The sequence below is a fragment of the Triturus cristatus genome, chromosome 1_2, assembly GCF_964204655.1.
Source record: "Triturus cristatus chromosome 1_2, aTriCri1.1, whole genome shotgun sequence".
NCBI classification, from domain to species: Eukaryota; Metazoa; Chordata; class Amphibia; order Caudata; family Salamandridae; genus Triturus; species Triturus cristatus.
In genome coordinates this window covers 89070789-89092202 of record NC_140580.1, presented here as the reverse complement: position 1 = coordinate 89092202, position 21414 = coordinate 89070789, and the positions used below count along the sequence as shown (strand labels likewise).

Here is a 21414-nt window from a genome sequence, read left to right as displayed (position 1 = left end):
AAAGGTTTATCCCCCATACCAACACAGTACAGACACCACAAACCTGTGCGATGTCATTTACGACCTGTGAAAGGACATTAAAAGGAGGAAAACATTAACATACCGTTTTACAGCTGACATCCATTTGTTATCGTCTTCCACGCTCTGTCCCATTCTCTGCGACTTTAATCACTCCAGGACCCTCCTTTCCCATCCATGTAAGATATCCATCGATCTGCGCGTAACTCCCTTTGATGTCACATTTACCCGTGCAGCCATGGTAGCGGGGGGTGCGAGGTGCATGTTTACATTCCTGACTGAGCTGCCGTCGTCCGTCCGCTCGCGGGATGTACACGGAGTCTCGCCCGAGACTTTGAAGTGCAGGGCACGAGACTATGCTGCTATATGATCATTGGAGCGTGCGCCCTGGAGAAATGTGAAGAATGCCTCCTTGCTGCTGCTGGGGGTTGGTTGAGCTGCTGCAGGGAAGGATAGTGTGCTGTTTCCCCTATTGGTAGAGGGGCACGCCACAGCTGCTGCTGGGAGGGTGTCCGTGCAGTGTCCCCTACAGCCACTAACACTGTCTGTGTCCCCGCTGAAAGAGGGTGTGTTTCCAATGTCCACTGAGGCCTCGCCATGGTACCTCTGAGGTGCGCGTGCAGAGCTCTAATGTTTCCTATGTTCAGATAGTCCAGGTTTTTTCACGTTGCATTCCGGGACTTGTAGGCCTGTTTTAAGTTATTAAAAATTATGACCACAAATCCTAGAAAGCAGAGCAAACGAGATTCTAATCCCGAACCATCGGCTGCTGCCTGCCTGCCTTAGTGGTTACACGGATGGATCCTCACGGCCAGACAACAGCAAACAAGCTCATTGCGGGACAACACCGCACGGCTTCATTAGCACCTTCAAACCGAGGGGCAGGGTGAGGGCAAGCACACCACTGCCTTTCTCCGAGACGAAGCAGAAATGCCTCGGAGAAACGCAGTGGCGTTTTCAGATTCGGGGGCGTGTTTCTTTTTCTCTCCTCTTGCCATTGGCTGGAGGAGAGAAAAACACGCCTGAGAAAGGGCTAGAAAGTAGAACGAACAGCAAGGAACACGCCCCCGAATCTGGAAAAGACGGAGCCTATTTGGAGGGACGGCTCTCTCCTCCAATGGCTGGCCTCCGTTTAGGAAGCCAGCCAATGGAGGGAAAGCTAAAAGAGAGGCGGGCTAAATAGCCACTCTAGAAAACATTAAATCTCCGACTTCCGGTTCTGCCTTCGGCAGACCGGTAGTCCTCGACCTAAAAAGGGCAAAACACGAAAGAGCATGTCCTTCCCACCTCATTGCGACACCAATAATTCTAACTATCCAATGCAACAACTAAATATATCAAGAGCGGCAGTAACCATTAATCAACCAATCAATGCCTGGTGGAGAGAGACAGCTGACAATGGCTAAGATGGAGAAGTAGTTCAATGCCCCTTTCGAAAAGATAGCACAAGCTTCATATGACAACTAAATACAGACCTAAAAACATTAGACAGGCAACTCTTAAGAAAGTCCGATAGTCCCTTCAGGCTCCAGTTAGGTATACAGCATTAAATGTGACGGTCTGTGTAAATGAGACACTCTTGCAATCAAGTTACCGATCAGTCCACATAAAGGTAACAAAATAGACAGCGCAAAACGGCACCTTTACATGTGTTCTCTGCCACATCTTTCTAGCTAGTCAATCATGTCCATAAAAGGGTGAACTAAGTTCCCACTACGGTTAATCAAGGCACCCAAACAGGAGAACACCCAAGTTAATAAACCAGGCCAACTAGGCAGCTGCCAGGTGATGCAATGAAAGGGACTTTGAATTGCATTTAAGTTACATAACTTGGCAAGAAATGCCTATGACTTCCGCCATGCAGAGATTTGTTAGTGCTACATTAATCTTCTGTGCTCTTTCTTGTCATTTAGTCCCTACCCACCCAATCATTATGTACCACACAGAACAGACTTGTCTTACCTATAACAGGGAGTTTGTCTTGGTCAAGTTTTATCCTTGCTAGGCCATCCTAAACACAACAGTAAATTAGTTATCAGCAAAACTGAAAAATCAATTTAGATAAAACACAATATTTAAAGTTACAACATAATGCAGAATAAAGTATTCTTTTGAAAGAAACTGACAATGAGCCAATCAGGGAAAACATAACTGAACATATGAGGACACTAATATGAAGCTGACTGAAAGAGCTACACAGCATTCCTTGCAAGACTTGTCATCTGCTCAGCTTTCCACATATAGCCGAAACAAGGCGACATATCTGGTAAGGGTGGGCGTAATTGGCCGAGTACCACTACACAAAATTCTACAGAACTGATCAAAAACTCCTTGAATTCCGTTCCGCAACCCCATTCCGTCTCACCACAATAATAAAGCAGAAACCTCACATACCCTTGGTGAAACGACCAGTAACTCTATTATTACATGCGAAAAAGCATATAATCATGTCACAAAAGTGAAATAAAAACACAGCAAGCAGTGAGAGAGGTTATGATTTTGATGTCCTCACTAACCTAGGAAGAGAACCAAGCAGATGCCTTGAACATAAAGAGCACATCTTGCTGAACGATTGGTGGTGGTCCCATCCTCCTAGGACCACCCCAAGCACGGTTATGGGCAAAAAATACAATCCCAACCAAAGGCCCTGCAAAGCATTACGGGACAATACTCTAGGGTGCAGTGAATATTATAGTATCCCATATCAAAACATTCCTAAAGGGGCAGGCTCTGGGGCTCAGCTGAGAGCTAATACTAGTATTTTCACTAAACTCTAGAATCTCACCCCATAATGATTTATCAAAGGGTTGTGGCTACAGTAGGTAACTCCATTGGGTAACGGATGCATGAATTCCGTGTTTTCAATGAAATGTGTAGTTATCGAATCTCCGCAACTTCCGCTAGTGGAGCGGAGTTCATTGCCCAGGGTTAATATCTGGTAGCTTGTCATTAAACAGATACAAATACTGGGAAGAGGATACACAGAAAGTTCTCCTTCCAGAAATGAATGTTAAAGTCGAAAGTTACATGTCCCAGGAATAAAATAAACTGGGTTTACCACGCTTGGTTTAACAGCCATTTTAAGAGCAAACAATCAGAAACAATTAATACAGTAGCTTGCTTTATTAATTAATCCAGAATAAACAAAATATTCCTAAAGCTTAAGTGATTGTATAAGTTAAAAAAAACAACATTGCTACTAGGGATTTAATAAATTAGACTTAAATCGCTTAATCTGCTGAGCACAGTGGCAGCACATTCCCACCCAAATACTAAACTTTTGACAATTATCACCATACACAATTATACTAACAGGGCTCATAAGATGTTTGATACTTTCAACAAAAACCTATAACCTATAGAGCATTGAAACAGTTGCTATTCCATTGTTTCAGCACGTAGCAAGCAATGCATTCTCACCCGTATAAGAAAAGACACATGAAAGATGTTCTCCACAGTACGAGGAAACGACTCCGGATCAATCACAAAATCAAAGAAGGAGATGGGTGTTTCCGCTAGGAAGGGGAAAAAATAGAAAGTGAAACATCTGAACTGCATGGAATTTCTTATACACTGACATTAATGTGCAGATTCTATAGTAAACTGTGAATTGCACATGTCTGTTTAAGGGCTAGAGGCACCTTGGGGCACACAGTTTGTTTCTAACACCAGCATTCAATTGGAGGGAGGGAGGGAGGCGAGATTTGTAATCAGATGCTCTGAAAGTGAACTATCCTCGGATATATTCTACAGGACTTGGATTACATCAACAGGATATGTCAGGGATGAAGAGGAATACAAGTAAGAGATAAACTAGATATCTAGACCTGGTTAAAAAGAAAAAAAAAAATTCTACAAATCAATCCGCTGTTAGCCCCCAAAAATAGATTTGCACTGTTAGTACAAAAAGTAACTTCTGAATGGCAACCTTTTGCACATAAACCAAAGGTAAAAAAATCTTAAAAAGAAATGGATGCTGTTCTTTGACTCGAGTAAGACAGAGTAGGGAATGGTGCCTCAACGTCAGTTCTAAGTGTCAATTATTTTTGTCAAATATCTTTTCATATTTAATATGAGAAAAATTGGACTAGTGAGTGAATGATAGTAGGAAGGGAGGTTAGAGAGTGGAGTTGACATGCCAGCACGGGAAATTTGAGTGGAGTATTGCATATATGTATGAAGTTAGTTATCACTGTACTGGATTATTTATTAAAAACCATGATCAACTGGAGGATTTCTAACCAACTAAGTATTTATGCATGGTGCATATTGATAGGTTACATGCTATAAGGTAACTACATACTACCAGTAATGGATCACTTATATCTGAGACAATTGTGCGCAGTCTTTATGCAGGCTTGGTGTTCTTATGGTTCGACTTTTTCTATACAAGGACTTACAAGGACAATAAAATAGTATGCCGATCAACTGCTAATTTTTATTGGCAAAATGAACATCAATAGTACATTTACCTAATATCTATCTATATTTACATACATAAATATATATATACACATACATACACTGAGCACTCACAGGGCAATGGTGCACTCATTTATAATTGAAGGCAGGCAGACACGTTTCGTCAATCGTTTTATCAATGCCTGTTAATTCCAAATGCACACCATAATGCTTGATCCATTTAAACTTTGTTGCTGCACATTCCCATTGGCTCATATTTTTGTAATAAACAATGAAGGACTGCCATCATTCAACACAACCTTCATTTTAGCAGCCGACATTTCTGTGTGGCCGTAGTTGTTGAATACATATAGCAACTACTCATTCTTATCAAGAACATTTGTTTATGAACATCAAGAGGGTATAATGCAGCCTCTAAAATGAAGGTTATGCTAAATGGTGGCAGTCCTTCATTATTTCTTCAAATAGGCATTGATAAAGGAATTGCCGAAACACGTCTGCTTGTCTTCAACAATAAATTAGTGCAACATTGCCCAGTGAGTGCTCGCCTTTCCTTTCAGGATTGTTAAACTAATATTGCATGAGTTTCACCCTGACGTGCGGTGCACCCATCCTGGAGTTCGGCCACTTTGGTAAAACGGGGATATATCTCAACACACTCTATTTTCGGGACAAACTCCCTTGATCACAAGTGATCAAGGTAATTTGTCCCGAAACGCGTCGTGTTGGTCCATTTTTGCTAAATAAACAACTGCTGTGAAAAGCTTAACGTGTCCGTGGCTGCTGTTGATGTTACGAGGTGACAACAGCATGTGTTGGTGTGTAGAGGTTCGCCTCCTCGCTGCGGACGGCAGTCGTAAGAGGAAGGGGAACGGCGACTACAGTGCATAGCACTGTGCTGCGGTTTGGAGATATATATATATATATATATATACACATACATACATACATACATACACACACACACACCACACACCCCCTTTTCACTGAAAAAACTAAAGTTACTGTGACGTTATAGTTAAGCTCAGATTTCACTCGTACAAAACCATAGAATTTCAGCAGTTAGCTACAACTTATGAGCCCGTAATGCACTGCTTATGACCTCACATATTACATTACTCATGACATGGTCAGTGACATCCCTGATGGCATTTCAAATGACATTACTGATGACATCACTGACGACATCTACAGAACCAATAACGCACTCACTGACACTCCAAAGAACCTCTTACACTCACTCCCATTCATACAACCACTCACATAACTATTCACAGACCCACATAACTCACACAACCACTCACTCACCCAATCACTCAGACACTCACCAATGCAGTTACTTCCACAGCCATTCACTCACCCTTACAGCTATTCACACGCCCAAACACTCATACATTCACTCACCCACAGTCACTTCCACACTCACTCATACACCCATACAAACACTTGGTCACCCATACAGCTACTCACACACCTACTCACTCACCCACTCATACAGCTACTAACATATCTACTCACTCATATATACAGTCAATGACAAGCCCACATTCACCCATACAGCCACTCTCACATTCACTCACTGACCCATAGTCACACACTTGCTCACTCACCCATACACCACTTATGCATCCACTCGCTCACCAATGCAGCCACTAACACACCCCATCACACACCTATAGAGCCTCTCACATACCCACTCACTGACCCATACACCACTGACACCCACCCACCCACAAAGTCACTCACATAGCTACTCACTCGACCACATGACCACTCTGACACCCTTAGAGCCACTCAGAGAGCTACTTACACATGGATACACAGTCACTCACATGTGTTACAAATAGTATCGCTCATTAGTAGTAGAGAAAGTATACTCATTTAACTTTTGTATTATGTTAAGATCTATTTTTAACACTCATCACAATCACTAGATCATGTCATCAGTGATGTCACTGACCTGGTCATGAGTAATGTAATATGGGAGGCCATAAGCAGTGCACAGCAGGGCGTAAATTATAGTTAGTTCAGGTAACTATAACTGCTGGTTTCTATAGTTTTGTACAAGTGAAATCTTAGCCTAACTATAACGTGCCTGTAACATTTGTTTCTGTGAATTAGCAAGGTTTTTTACTTCTATTTCCCAAGTGTAACCTTTGAGAGTGAGTGAATGCTTGAGTGTCTCAGATGATGTGCCACAATGGGTCTGTAAGTAGTCTCCGAGTGGGTCTGTGAGTAGGTGCGGAAGTGTCTCAGTGGGTCTGAGTGGGTGTGTACCTCAGTGGGTCTGTGAGTTTATCAGTGGGTCTATGAATGGGTGCATGATTATCTCAGTGGGTGCATGAGTGTCTAAGTGAGTTTGAGTGGGTGTGTGAGTCTCTGAATGAGTCGGAGTGTTTCAGTGGGTGTGTGAGTCTGAGTGGGCTTGGACTGGGTGCGCGAGTGTCTGAGTGGGTCTGAGTGGGTGCATGAGTATCTGAGTTGTCCATGAGCAAGTGTATGAGTCTTTGAGTGAATGTGTGAGCGAGTACATGAGTCTGAGTGGGTCTGTGGGTGCGTGGGTCTCAGTGTGGGACTGTGAGTGGGTTTAGCAGTCCCTGAGTGAGTCTGGGAGAGAGTTCCAAGTCTCAGAGTAGGTGTGTGAGTGATCCCTGGGGCCCAGATGTAGTGAACATGAGTGGGTGCATAAGTCTCTAATGAGTGGGTCAGTGCACGAGTTTGAGTGAGTCTAAGTAGGTGCATTGTCGGAGTGGGTCTGCGAGTGAATGCACGAGTCTGAGTGGGTTCGAAAATATTTAAGTCGGTCCATGACCAAGTGTATGAGTCTTGGAGTCTCAAACGCCCACTCACAGATCTACTCAGAATGGGTCTGTGACTAGATGCACAAGACTCTGAGTGGGTATCTGAGCGGCTGCGCAAGTCTTTGTGGGAGTGTGAGTGGCTACATGGGTGTCTCAGTGGGTGTGCGAGTGGGGGCAGAAATCTGAGTGCATCTATGAGTGAATGCATTACAGTTTGAATGTATGTTTCTTTTTGTAATTTTCAGTCATACTTGCAAATACATCGAAACGTTAAAAGTGGGGGCTGTGCACATGGTCGCAGCAAATTAGCGAATATTGTGTGTGAACATATTATGCACATCAGGGGTTCCTCAAAGACCCCTATATTCCAGCCATGGAGTCAGGGCACATCCAACCGGACTCCCTTATACCACTTTGACATTTCGTTTTAGCCCTGGTGACTGTTCCGATCAGCTAAAATGGCGGCCACAACTCTCTACTCAGGTTGCAGCCAGCCAATCATGACATTCCTGTTGGTGCGGGCAAATCGCGATTCATTGCGAAATCGTCACAAATTATTCACGTCCATAGATATACATATTTAGATTTTGTTTAATATATCGCAAACTACTGAATGGATTCACACCAAAAAGCACAATCTGCGGAACAAAAGCTAGCTTTCTGCCGAATTTGTTGTAATTCTGCCCACCAGTTTGGACTGCAGACGTGTTTAAAGTGTCTATGGGAATTAACATACGAAACACTTTTTGACCCCCCCCTTTTTTCAGTGCCCCCATCCCCTCCCCCCCCCCCCCCCCCCCCGACAGAGCGTTGCGAAACTTTCCATGCACGCCTCTTAAAAGCAGCCCTCTGCAGGGATGATGGGGGGTCCATGGAACCGCCCCAGACATCCCCTTGCAGGCTGGTGAAGTCATTCACTGCGCTCAACTACAAGGGGATCTCTAATCCCCTTGCCGCCTGCACAGAGGAACAGAGCAGCTTTTAAACAGCGGCTATGTATTTCTCTTCAATGCGCTGCCCTAGGGGCAGCAAAGTTTGCGGTTGCCCAGAGGGCAGCGCATTCCACATAGTAGGACGCACTTTCCCTGTTTGTACTTGGCGCACCTGCTTCAAGGTGAGCCCTGGTGCAAACAGGAAAAGTGCGCCCTATCTGTAATAGGGCCTTTTATGGGTAATTACAGAAGTTGTGAATTCTTCCAATTGAGACTGATATAAAAGTAATCCATGCCCTCTTGGTTTCAGCTGGACAGCACATGTCCTTATAGAATTGTCACGAATGCTAGGGAAAACTAATAACATCACAAAATTTACCACTTCCCCTCTCAATGAGGCCCCAAGTTATTCTAGAATGCTCCTTACTGCACCCATGGCTAGAATTGGGCTTTGAGGTCAAATCTTGGGACGGCAATGTACTGGAAGTTCCTGATTCTGAGCGTGTGTGTTTAATCTTCATAGAAACGTAAAATGTGGCAGATCAAAAATTCCGGTCTAAGGAACAGATATCACTGTGTCACACTGTATCCTAGTTTCCACATCACTGTCAATCGCTAGAGCAAACCTTAACTGCTTGCCCTCGCCTGTCCTTGACAGTTAAGTGCCTAAAAGAAGAATAGACCTCTTTTTTTCTGCATGCTTTTTCCCAGCAGGGAATTACAACGCAGTTGTTACAACGACCGCATTGTAACAACTCATACCATTACCCCGCAAGTCGTAACAACGACTTGCGGAGAGGGAGCGCTGGATGTTGGAATAGTATAATTTACTATTCCAACTCCAGTATGTGCAACAGTATGGAAGGTGTTGGATTTTAAATCCAACACCTTCTGCCCCCTTCACAAGTCGTTGTTCCGACTTGCGGAGTAATGGTATGCGTTGTTACAAGGCGGTCGTTGTAACGACCGCGTTGTAATTCCCTGCAGGGGATAAGTATTCGTGGTAAACGAGGTTTACCCTAAAGAATAGACCTCTTTTTTCCGCATGCTTTTGCCCCGCAGGGAATTACAACGCGGTCGTTACAACAACCGTGTTGTAACAACACATACCATTACCCCGCAAGTGTAACGACCGCGTTGTAAATCCCTGTGGGGAAAAGTATTTGTGGTAAACAATGTTTACCCTAAAAGAAGTAACTTGATTAGACCCTACCACAGTTTACAGGTGGTAACAATGAACCACAGAAGCAACAAATGAGTCTTAGGTGGACGTGGATTATACTTCTATCAACAAATAGTGTCAATCAAGGAGTCATTTACTAGGAGAAATTTTAATCGTTTTCAATGGTATATTCATAGTATCCAAAAAGGAATTAAATGATGAACATCACAAATAAAGACAGTGTATACAGAAAATACTAACAAAATTAGGGTTTGTATTTTCCTAACAGTATATAACAGCTATTTGACCAAAATAAAAGTGTGGTCAGAAATGAAAATACTAATATTCATTACGTTGAATATTCCATTCAAATTGGTACATAGTTACTGCAAATGACACCTTATTGGACACTGTTACAGGTGGGCCACATATCCCAGGCAGACAAGTGGCATTTTCTTGTGGAGTTAAATGGGAGAAACAAAAAAGTCCCAAGAAAAGTAACAGTTGGAAGACAACCCAGGACTTCACAATTGAAGGGAAGCAGAACATATCTTTTGTTTTTTGTTTAAAATATGAGGGGGATGTAGTGTAAAAGTCCTCTATACTCGAAATGAGAAGCAATATCCTACGGATCACTACATAAGACCCCATGACAAATAGGGCATCAGACAACATCCTATGGATCACTATAAAAGACCCTTAAACAGGTTTGGCATTGGACATCATCCTACAGATCACTATAGAAAAGAAGTGAGAAGGAGGATTAGAAAAGAAACATGAATTGACACACAAGCTTTCAATGTATTAATGTTTCTTCATTGTTGCTATTGATAGGCTATCACCCGTCTTCTGTTCTAAAAAAAAAAAAGACAGGATGTGTTAGGTTCACAAAAAGTGGCGCTAGGTGCACAGAGAAGGGATGCCCATAGCAAGAACTTTGCCTGTGCAACTTGCCATATGTTCCTTTTATGGGTGAGGATTGCTGAGTAACCCACAGAGTTGCTGGGCAATCAGTCACGGCAACTCCATTTTAAATTTCTAGCTCAAATTAAGCAGGGACTCATCCATACTTTGAAGGAGTGAGACTAAAGATCCTCTGAAGCAGATTCATAAAGTTAGATAGCCTCATGCTGCTACTGCGTTTCCAATAGTGATATCCGACAAATAATGTCTGAGGAGCATCTGGACGACTGTTGAAGGCAGTCAAACATTATAAAAGTCCCTCTTATCACAGCAGCCACTCCATAATATCCGAGGTCATCCCACATGAGAGCACTATGCTCCCAATGCTCACTTAGAGGAGACCATCCTTCCTAAAGGGTCCAATATGGCATATTCTAAATGTAACTGCAGCGGAACACCACCAGATGTCCAAATGTTCAGCTAAATAAAGGATGGATAAACACTTAGAAGGTTTGAAAGTTCAAGCAAAGGCTTCAACAATGGTCTAACTGCTACAGCTTTCATGGACATTATGACAGATGTAAAAGGATATGGCCCAAACGTAAATGTAAGTTCTTGTGACATGGATAGTGGGGGGAACCAACTGTCTTTCACATTGACCAGTGATTAGAAAAATGTCCGTATAGACTATGTCTGAATTTCAGGCTTTGATGTCCATGAAAGTTCATACACTTTCACTTGGTGAAAACATATGGTTGGTGAATTTTTTCTACTTTTACTTATTTCAGGAGTCATCTATTCTAAGGTGGCCCTGGTATTGATTACTAAGTACCTCATTTTATGTTAATTTCCAGAATGGTTGGACTGAAGTAGTTTGGCTTTGGCAAGTGTAAGCCCTGTTGAGAACAAGCATTTCAGTTGTTGCTTAATGGTAACATTCTTTAAGAGAACAATTTCATCACGTCATCCCAAAGAGGATCCTACACTGCCCAACAAGATGTAAGCTAGCAGTGATGGCCCTCACCATTTGCCAAGGCAGATAATGAGCTCCATAACCCAACATCGGTCCCTAATCCCAATCTTCAACTCCGCATCGTCGTTCAGAGCTAAGGGGAGACATACACGCAAAAATACGGTCTGCAATCATAGTCTCAACGCTCGCTACAGACTGCACCAACATGCATATGTGTTTTGGGCACATTTAAATATTTTGCAGCTATACAATGCATCGCTGCAGATGGAGAGTCCTCTCTCTTGCTTTTCAGGATCAGGGAAACAGGACAAAGAAAGTCATTGCAATTACTGGTTACAAAGGAGGCATGGTCTCATCCTCCTTATTGGGGCAGGTGGCACACATTAATAAAGGTTTCGCTTTGGTTCATAATTTTTCTCTGCAATCTCAAGCCTAATGCTACCAATTATATCCGCCATTTCTTCAACGGACCGCACCCAAGCCCCGGTGTCTTATGATGACAATCAAATTAATGTGAAATATCTGTTGCACACATACATGATTATCACAGAATAATTAGTGATGGACAGAAAAGGTGGAGTTACCTTTCTGAGTGCACATAGTACATGACCAATAATATCGGTCCACCCTGACCTGTTGACAGTAAGAACAGCACTTGAAGAAACTGTTACAGTGGTGGCATCAGCCCAGTGCCAATTTCCCTCCTTTTGCAGGTGTTTTTTGAACCCTCTACAGTGAGTGACGGGAGTGATCTGGCTAGTTCAAACTGAAGAACCAAATACGTTTTTGTCAGGAGCGGTGATTAGTATCCTTTCCCCCAATTTTCACTGCTAGTAAATTCGTAGAGGAGATTGACACATTCTCTCCCTCTGTTGTGGGAGGCTTCAGCTTCTAGAAAACAGAAAGCTAAGAAAGGTAAGGACCTCATTTTTGCCGGAGAGTTTTACTGCTTTTATATATGACTGGGTCATGATAAATCCTGTCTGTGGCCTTTCAGGACCCTTTCTGCCCAAAGGAATACTTTTATGTACCATCTCCTAGGAAAGGGGATGCAATCAAATGTTCCAAAAGGATCTCCTATATTTTTCTATGCCTGTAACTACAACACAGTTTTTGTATGGACCTTCGAGGAAAAAACTCTGGCCTACACGTGTAAAACTTTAAGGTATTCGGATGTTAAGCAATCTTTTTTTTGACCTTTAAAAAGGGGTTGGAGCTTTAGAAAGTATAACTCCGTTGTGTTACAAGCACCACCAGGTCGACAAAAAGAGGCTCAATGCAAAAGGATTTCTTCCACCTTTGTGACCTGGCCTTACATCTTTGGTGCACTTGGGTTACAATAGATCGGGGACTGGTTACACATTTAAGCCAAAGTAAGACATTTAAAAATCATGTCATAACATTCGATCAATGTTAAAAATCATGTCATAACATTCGATCAATGATGTCTAGGCATCTTGTCAGGGAAAGGGGGCACAAATGAAAAAGTGTTTTTTCCCTGTTTGAGTACCCCCTCCAGCATTCCTACAATAATCTGGTGAATGGAGTCAGAGTGAAAGCATTATTCCTGGAATGGATAATGTCTTCATCCTGTAACATATTAAATGTGGATGGTCAGGATATAAAAACTTTCCTTGGCCATCCTGGGTCATATGTAGAGATAATGGTAGATACTCAAGTGTAAAATTTTACTGAAGATACTCTAATGTGCTCTGGCACACTATAAGAATTAATGGCCAAAATATGCCCAAGAAAAACCTGGTCAAAACAGTCCAAGCCTATGCCAAACCAAAATCTACTCACGGTCATCCTGAAAATAAGTCTGAAGCAGCCCAAGGATTCTCTCCACTTCCTTCTCTGTGGCTTCCTGGTGGGATTCATCCATCTTTTTCAACTGTGAAGGCAACAACAACAAACAATCAAACAGGGAGCACAGGTTGGTTATGATGCAATGCAGGGCAGTGTTTAGCAAGATAGTGTGAGGCGAGAGCAGTGAAGAGGATTAGATTTGTACTTACATTTTTTATTAAATCAAATGCAATCAGTTACAGTGTAGATATAGTTCATGGATGGCGCAGTCATGGGACATTAGATTCATATACTGCTAGTGCTCTAGAACATTAGAGATAAATGCGTTCTACACTGGAGGCTAATGAGTGGGTTTAGATGAGCGCCTGCCTAGCCAAAGGTTTGGTACAGAGTTGGGTTGCAGGGCACTTTAATCTACTTTTCACAAGTGGCAAAATTGCTGAAAATCAAGGAGAGTTTCCAAGGACAATTAAGGGATTCTAATTCACATATGATTTTTCAGAGACTTGTGTACAAGACCCAATAAGCTTTACTATAGAGTTGAAATAGTTAAATGACATTTGTGAAGTGTGGGCCACACACCTTTACGAACAAAAAAAATCTAGTTACTGAATATAAAAACAAAAACAAATAAAAAAAGATTAAACTACAATTTATGACAGCTTGATCCAATTTCAGCTAGTGCCAATGTCCTTCCTGTCGATGTTTTACAGTGAAATCAAGATTATCAACCCGTTCCTCATTTTATACTAAACATATTTCTGCATGAGCAATCCCATCTCACCATGCTACAGTTGAAGCAAAATAATGGTCTTGATTTGTATGGATTTCAAGTACCAAACAATTACCAGGAGTTTATGGTGTGTAATTCTGGTCAAACAGTCTCTTTAGAGAAAGCACAGCTATGAAATATGCATCGTCCAACGTGAGAACATCAACAATCTGGGGGACGAGGGAATGAACATGCAAGGGCTTGAAGTAGGGACAGAACTGCTAGGAACACACTTTCTGGTGTCTTTGTATGGTCAGGTAGTTAAGGGGAAGCTAGTAAGGCACACAATTGTTAAACATGAACATGACCGCCTCCTTTACAATATTTAAAAATGTTAACTGAATCAGAAATTCTGAGAAGCCATCCTAGAATGGAGAGAGCATGTTATGGCACACTGGTTATACCAGGAACAGTAAGACTTGCCGCACAATTGAGTGTTCTTGTGAGTTATTGTTTACTACACTAGAGTTCTAAACTTTATGGGTGTGAGCTGTGTGAATTCCCATAAAACAATGTTTAGTTTCCAAATCAAATTTCCTATGGATTGATCTTGGTTTGGGTTATGTAGGGGACCACTGTATGACAGATACATTGAAGTCAATCTTAAGAGAATTTCTAGATTGTCAACATGCGTTTCGGGGTGCACAAGCTTTTCTCACAGTGAAGTATTCTGTTCCTGAAGCGTGCACCTCTGTACAGTTCATCTGGTCAATTTTTATGTGTAAACATTAGGAGGTTTTCTGCAGTGTATTTGCGTGCTTGGTTATTGTGTTGGTTCTCGTTGGACACATCAGTAGTTCGTCCAGATATGTAGAGTACATCTGTTTAATTGCACTATTGATCAGCTGGCCCTTATAAGGGGTATTCTCTCTTGACTGCTTATACTTTTGTTCCACGATGCAGTGGTTGGCACAACAATATATTGTGCTATGTCCTCTCTGCATTATTGACTCCTCTCCTTGTTCACAGCAATGAATTGCGCCATCCATTCATGCACTAAAGGTGCAAATGTGTTTTCAACTATGTCAATGTCCTCAGAGATGCAGGACCTCCTCCATTTGCACCTCCGAGCACCCAGACAATTACAATAAGGATTCTGTGACCAAACTACTACCCTCAAATGAGTTAAATTTGCCTTGAGCTCAGTCAAACTTCACTCCAGGCACTGGTTCCGCTCAGTGATTTTACTCTTTTACATTGCTATGCTTCCCCTCACGAAAACACACTACACACTCCAACCTTTTGGCTAACGACTGTGCATTCTAATGTCTCTAACTCACCACCATAAGAAACGCTAACCGATATCATCCAACAATTTTATAGCTTACACCCACTCCCTCTCTATAACCGACTGTCCAACTCTTTTTCTGTCCTGCATCTCACGAAGACCTAAACCCAATACTCTCATCTGTCAATGAAGAACATGTTTCCTGCATTCCTAGAATCTTAAAAACATATTTGCTTTAATTTAGAGTCCTAGTCTGTCATCCCTACTTCTTCATCTAAAATCTCACCTCTGGTCCTTACACATACTATGCAAAATAACATCAGCAAAGTTTAGAAAGGGTGACAAACTTTGCAACTTAAATACTAAACCCATGACGGAGTGGGGGGATACCTCAAAAAGGAATTTACAGAAGAATATTAACAAACAAGTTTGTACAAAAACACCAACATTAAAAGGATTATGTTACTTACCCAATAAGCATCTGTTCTTGGCATGTAGAGCTGTAGATTCACATGCTTTGCATACTCCTGCCATCTAGTATTGGATCGGAATGTTCGCAAATTGTTTTTCTTCGAAGAAGTCTTTCCAGTCAAAAGGTAAGGTGACTCCTTCTTTCGCTGATAGTGTGCATGGGCATCAACTCCATTGTTGGATTGTTTTCCCGTAAGAGGGTGATAATGGAGTAAGTGAATGGAATAAATAGATGTCCATGCATATATAATGTAAATAGGGAGAACTGCAACAGCTACCAGTGATCGGGGAGGCGCATGTGAATCTACAGATCTACATGCCAAGAACAGATGCTTACTGGGTAAGTAAGTAACATAATTGGTTCGAGGCATGTGTGCTGTAGAGGCAGATGCTTTGCATAAACTATATAGCAGTATTGTCCCAAAGCGGTGGCTAACCAGTAGATGTTGCAGTTGTCTGAAAAAGTGTTTTAGCACTGCTTGCCCTAAATTGGCTTGTTGTGCTAACACATCCTCAGAAAAGTGTTTGGTAAATGTGTGTGGTGTAGACCATATTCCTGCTTTACATATGTCAGCTATAGGAATGCTACCTAAAATGGCCATAGATGCCCCTATTTTGCGAGTGGAATGTGCTCTAGGGGATATAAAGTTCTTCTTGCTTTTTGCATAGCAAGTTTGAATGCATTTAACAATCCATCTTGAAATGCCAGATTTAGAGATAGGATTGCCCTTGTGAGGTGGTGCAAATGCAACAAACAGTTGCTGTGTTTTATGAAAATCTTTGGTCCTTTCGATATAATACAGTAATGCTCTCCTGACATCAGGTTTGTGAAGAGCTAGTTCTGCTACAGAATCAGGTTGAGGGAAGAAGACCGGTAACTCAACTGATTGGTTGAGATGAAAAGCAGAAAACACTTTAGGGATGAATTTTGGATTAGTGCTAAGAACCACCCTGTCTTTATGAAGCTGAAGAAGGGTTCTTCCAAAGTTAATGCCTGTAGCTCACCAACTCTCCTTAATGAAGTGATTGCAATGAGGAAACTTCCATGAAAGGAACTGTAAGGGACAATTGTGTAATGGCTCAAAGGGTGGACCCAGGAGTCTTACAAGTACAAAGTTGAGATTCCATACCAGTGCTGGAGGTATTCTGGGCGGTATTACTCATTTTAAACCTTCCATAAAGGCTTTAATCACAGGGACTTTGAACAAAGATGATGTCTGTTTTGCAGATATGCAGCCACTACTGCAAGGTGCAATCGAATAGATGTGTAAGCTAAAATCGATTGATGTAGGTGCAGAAGATAACAAACAATGTTTTGAACAGAAGCCTCTAAAGGATTAATCTTGTTATAAATAAATTGTTTCCATTTTGCTGCATAACAAGTGGTGGTCTTTCTTGCTTCTTTTCGAATAGTCACAGATTGGTGGCAAATTTAAGTATCCAAACTCTACGACTTCAGGAGCCAAATCGCTAAGTTGAGCTCCTTGGTGTTTGGGTGTCTGATTTCTCCATGGTTCTGAGTGAGAAGTCTGGAATAGAGGTGTGGCTTTTGATGCAGAACTAATGAGAGTTCCAGAAGTGTTGTGTACCATGGTCGACGGTGTGGGACCCTGGAGGCGAAGTTTGGGCATTTTGCGTTGTCCACGGTGGTGAACTATCTATTTGTGGAAATCCCCATTTTTAGGTCTCACCTGACCCAGCGCATGCGCTGGTCTGGCGAGACTTTTTGTGAGGGCTCAAAAAAGTGCTACCACTGTAGCCTGGAGCTACAGTGCATGTGCGCGGGCGCCTCACTTTCGCGGCCGCACGGCCGCTTTGATGTTCTCCGTGAGCCAGTTTTTTTCCTCCTGTTTATTACCCGTGCACCGCCATTACTACAGAGCAGTAATAAACAGAAACAAGCATTGGCATAGCCAATAGGTCTCGCTTTTGGGACCTTATAAGTATTTAGTTATGCAACTGTTGCTTGGCTAAACACTTATAAGGTCCCAAAAGCGAGACCTATTGGCTATGCCAATGCTTGTTGAAAGTATGGAAGGAGAACTTGGAGATGAAGTTCCCACTCATATTTACGGTCTGCTTCTGCCGAGGAGTAATTTAATTGTTGACTCCTGGAAGGTGTTCTGCCAGATGATGAATTTTGAGATGTATTGCCCAGCTCCAGATGGTCTGAGAGAGAAGTGACAGCTGGAGAGTGTGCCCCCCTCCTTTTTTTGTATATAGTACATGCTGGTCATGTTGTCCGTGCGGACTAGGAGAACCTTGTCTATGAAATGAGACTGAAAAGCTTTCAGTACTAAAAATACTGCTAGAAGCTCTATATAGTTGATGTGGAGACTTTTGTGCTTGTTGTCCCAGAGGCCCTGAATTGTGTAATTGTGTTGATGGACACCCCAACCTGTGAGATGCGTCTGCTGTAAGCAGGGTCGATGAAAGATCGCCCTTTTGATACATTTTGTGGGTTCCACCACTGCAGAGAGCGATGGATGCGGCTATCTACCAACACTAGAACTATGAATTGACCCTGTGACGGATTCCACTGATGTGCTAAGCATTCCTGTAGAGAACGCATGTGTAGTCTTGCGTTAGGCACTATTGCGATACATGAGGCCATCATTCCTTACAGTTGCATAAAGGTTTTGGCTGTTAAGGTTTGATTGGCTTGAAACTGTAATAACAGAGTTTGAATATTACGAATTCTGGCTGCACTGGGAGAGGCTAGTGCCGTGTGAGTGTTAAGAGTCGCTCCCAGATAAGATTGTATTTGTAAAGGCTGTAGATGAGACTTTTTCACGTTCACTTTTAAGTCCAATCGGAGGAGTACATTTAGCGTGGTCAAAGTGTGTTTTAGACACTTTTGGTGTGTGCTGGCTTTGATTAGTCAGTCGTCTAAGTAGGGGGAAGACGTGAATTTGTGGTCTTCTGAGATGAGCTGCAACTACAGCTAGACATTTGGTAAACACTCTGGGAGCTGTAGTTCCTCCGAATGGGAGTACCTTGAACTGATAGTATTTGCCTACTATCTGAAATCTGAGAAAGTTGCAATGAGCTGGATGGACAGTAATGTTAAAGTATCCATCTTTTAAGTCTAGTGTGGAAATAAAATTGCCTTTTTGTAGAAGTGGAAGCACCTGTTGGAGTGTTACTCTATGGATGTTTTCTGACAGTATTTATAGGTTTAACACTCCGAGATCCAAAATGGCTTTCAAGGAGCAGTCCTTTTTTGGGATTAGAAAGTAGAGAAAGTACACTCCTGAACCTTGGTACTGTAATGGAACTGGTTCTATGGCTCCTTTTTCTAAGAGAGATTGCACTTCCTGTTTAAGTAACTACAAGTGGGGTGACAACAGTTTTTGAGTGCGAGGTGGGATGTATGGAGGATTGGTGGTAAGCTCCAGGCAATAACCATGTTGGATAAGATGGATTACCCATTTGTCGGATGTTATGGATTGACAAATGAGGAGAAATTGCTGAAGTCTTCCCCCGACAGGTGTTAAATATTTGTGGGGAAATGTTGGCAAGTAAGTTTTTGTTAGCAGAAGGGGAGTTGCGCACTGTGGCACCTCTACTCCTACCTTTGTAATGGTTTACTCTATTTCCCCCTCTATAAAAACCTAAAGAGGGAGAGGATTGAGTGTTGCCTTTATAGGAGGAAGCATTTGGGTCTGAAGATGTGGTTTTGGTCCCTGCTCTGTAAAAGGAGCGGCGAAAGGAGCCTCTATTTGATGGAGAAGGGAGCGCTCCCATGGACTTTGCTACATCCGTGTCTGTTTTCATTTTTTCTAAAGCCTGATCGACTTTAGGACCAATCAGGTGTTTTTTGTCAAAAGGGGTGTTTATAATAGATTGCTGAACCTCAGGTTTAAACCCCGAAATCCTAAGCCATGCATGCCTTCGGAGGAGAATGCTGGTATTTATCTCGCTAGCAACGGTGTCAGCGGCATCTAGAGCACATCTAACAGATGAGTTAGAAATGAGTTTGCCTTCTTGTGCTTTGCTTTTGTGTTCGCCTGAGAGATGTTCGAGCAGTTGCTCCATCTCATCCCAGTGTGCCCTATCGTACCTAGCTAGCAGGCCCTGTGTGTTTGCGATGCACCACTGGTTAGCAGCCACTCGTTTCCCCGAGGCATCTATAAACTTTATTTTTTTTGTTACTTTATTTTTCAGTTTGCAACATATTAATGGATACATACATGAAAATCAGTTCATCATTAGTTACAATATCATTGTCGCGTTAAGAAAACATTGTCTTTTAGAAGTGCAATATTGACATGACTATCATGGATGATATGAATAAATCTGTAGTTCAATAAAGTTGTCTCCCCGAAGTCTCCCTCCGCCTCACACTTCTGTTGTCCCCTGGCATCGCAGTGACCCCAAAATAGTAGAAATAGTGAACGTAAATGGCCAAACATTCAGGACCTGCCATGCCTGCCGAGAGGTACCGGATTCTGATTAAGCCGAAAAGATTGAAGCCTGTTACCCCACTCCCTCCGGGACAATACCATGATCTAGTTGAGAGTTGGAGGCCTGCCTCAGATCCTCTACATGGGAACGATATGGGTCCCATTTGTCTTTAGGGCAGGAAGAGTGAATATGCTACTTACCAGTATGCATCTGTTCTTGGCATGTAGGGCTGCTGACATTCATATCTGTGCATAGATCGCAGCCGAGTGTTGGGTCCGGATGTTTGCACGTTGTTGTCCTGGAAGAGTCTTCGAAGTATCACGAGATAGGTGACTCCTCCCCTGGACCACAGTGCGCATGGGCATCCTCTCCATCCTTAGATTGTTTTTCGCCATTGTGGCAGTGATGGAGTAGATACAGTAAGTGATGACCATGCTATACAGTAATTCTGAGAGCTGCAGCTGCTACAGGCGCCGGGGAGGAGGGTGGGCGATATGAATGTCAGCAGCCCTACATGCCAAGAACAGATGCATACTGGTAAGTAGCATATTCAGTTCGAGGCATGTGGGCTGCTGAATTCATATCTGTGCATAGAATACATAGCAGTACCTCCTATTAGCGGCGGCTACCAGTGCCAGCTGCAGCAGTCTGAAAAAGAGTTTTGAGAACAGCCTGTCCTACAGCTGCCTGCTGTTTTGAGTGTACATCTACACAGTAGTGTTTGGTAAATGTATGTATAGTGGACCATAGTGGACCATGTGGCTGCTCTACATATTTCCTGTAAAGGAATGTTTCCCAGGAAAGCCATGGACGCCCCTAACTTTCATGTTGAGTGGGCTCGTGGGGGAATCGTTAATGTGCGTTTAGCTTTTTGATAGCAAATTTGAATACATTTAACGATCCATCTGGCTATACCTGCTTTGGAAATGGCGTTGCCCTTGTGTTGTGTTGTGGAGAAAAGGCAACGAAATTTTTTTTTGTCTTCCTAAAGTCCTTAGTTCTGTCTATAGTACATGAGTGCCCTTTTTACATCTAGTGTATGGAGCATTCTCTCAGCGACAGTTTGTGGATTTTGAAAGAAAACAGGCAGTTCAATAGTTTGGTTCATGTGGAACTGCGATATTACTTTAGGCATGAATTTGGGGTTGGTACGTAGTACAACCCTGTTTGCGTGAACCTGTATGAATGGCTCTTGACTGGTTAGTGCCTGGAGTTCACTAACTCTTCTTAACGAAGTGATTGCTACTAGGAAAGCAACTTTCCAGGTGAGGAATTGAATCTCACATGAGTGGAGAGGTTCGAAGGGTGGACCCATCAGTCTGGTGAGGAACAAGTTGAGGTTCCACACCGGTGCTGGTGGGTGTCTTGGGGGAATTACTCGTTTAAGTCCCTCCAAGAAGGCTTTGATGGCAGGCACTCTGAATAAAGAGAGGTGCTGCCTGTTTGAGATAGGCTGCTATTGCGGTTAAATGGATACGTATTGAGGTGTAGGCCAGACTGCATCGGTATAGGTGTA

The 21414-nt window shown here is 42.6% G+C and overlaps 1 protein-coding gene across 4 annotated transcripts in view; it reads right to left on the bottom strand.

Annotated features, from left to right (window-relative positions):
• NSMCE4A (NSE4A component of SMC5/6 complex) overlaps positions 1-21414 on the bottom strand; it is a 165872-nt gene that overhangs the window by 77458 nt on the left and 67000 nt on the right. For 2 of the 4 annotated variants that reach the window (XR_014960674.1, XM_085602645.1), the window contains exons 6-8: positions 13015-13105; positions 3439-3533; positions 1981-2029 (exon numbers count right to left, since the gene is read on the bottom strand). Coding sequence is in view for 3 of the 4 variants with exons in the window: in XM_085602645.1 (XP_085458771.1) it covers positions 1981-2029; positions 3439-3533; positions 13015-13105 (235 nt within the window). In the remaining variant the exon portion in view is untranslated. The remainder of the gene's footprint in view (positions 1-1980; positions 2030-3438; positions 3534-13014; positions 13106-21414) is intronic. The other 2 variants (XM_085602634.1, XM_085602653.1) reach the window with 1 other exon arrangement.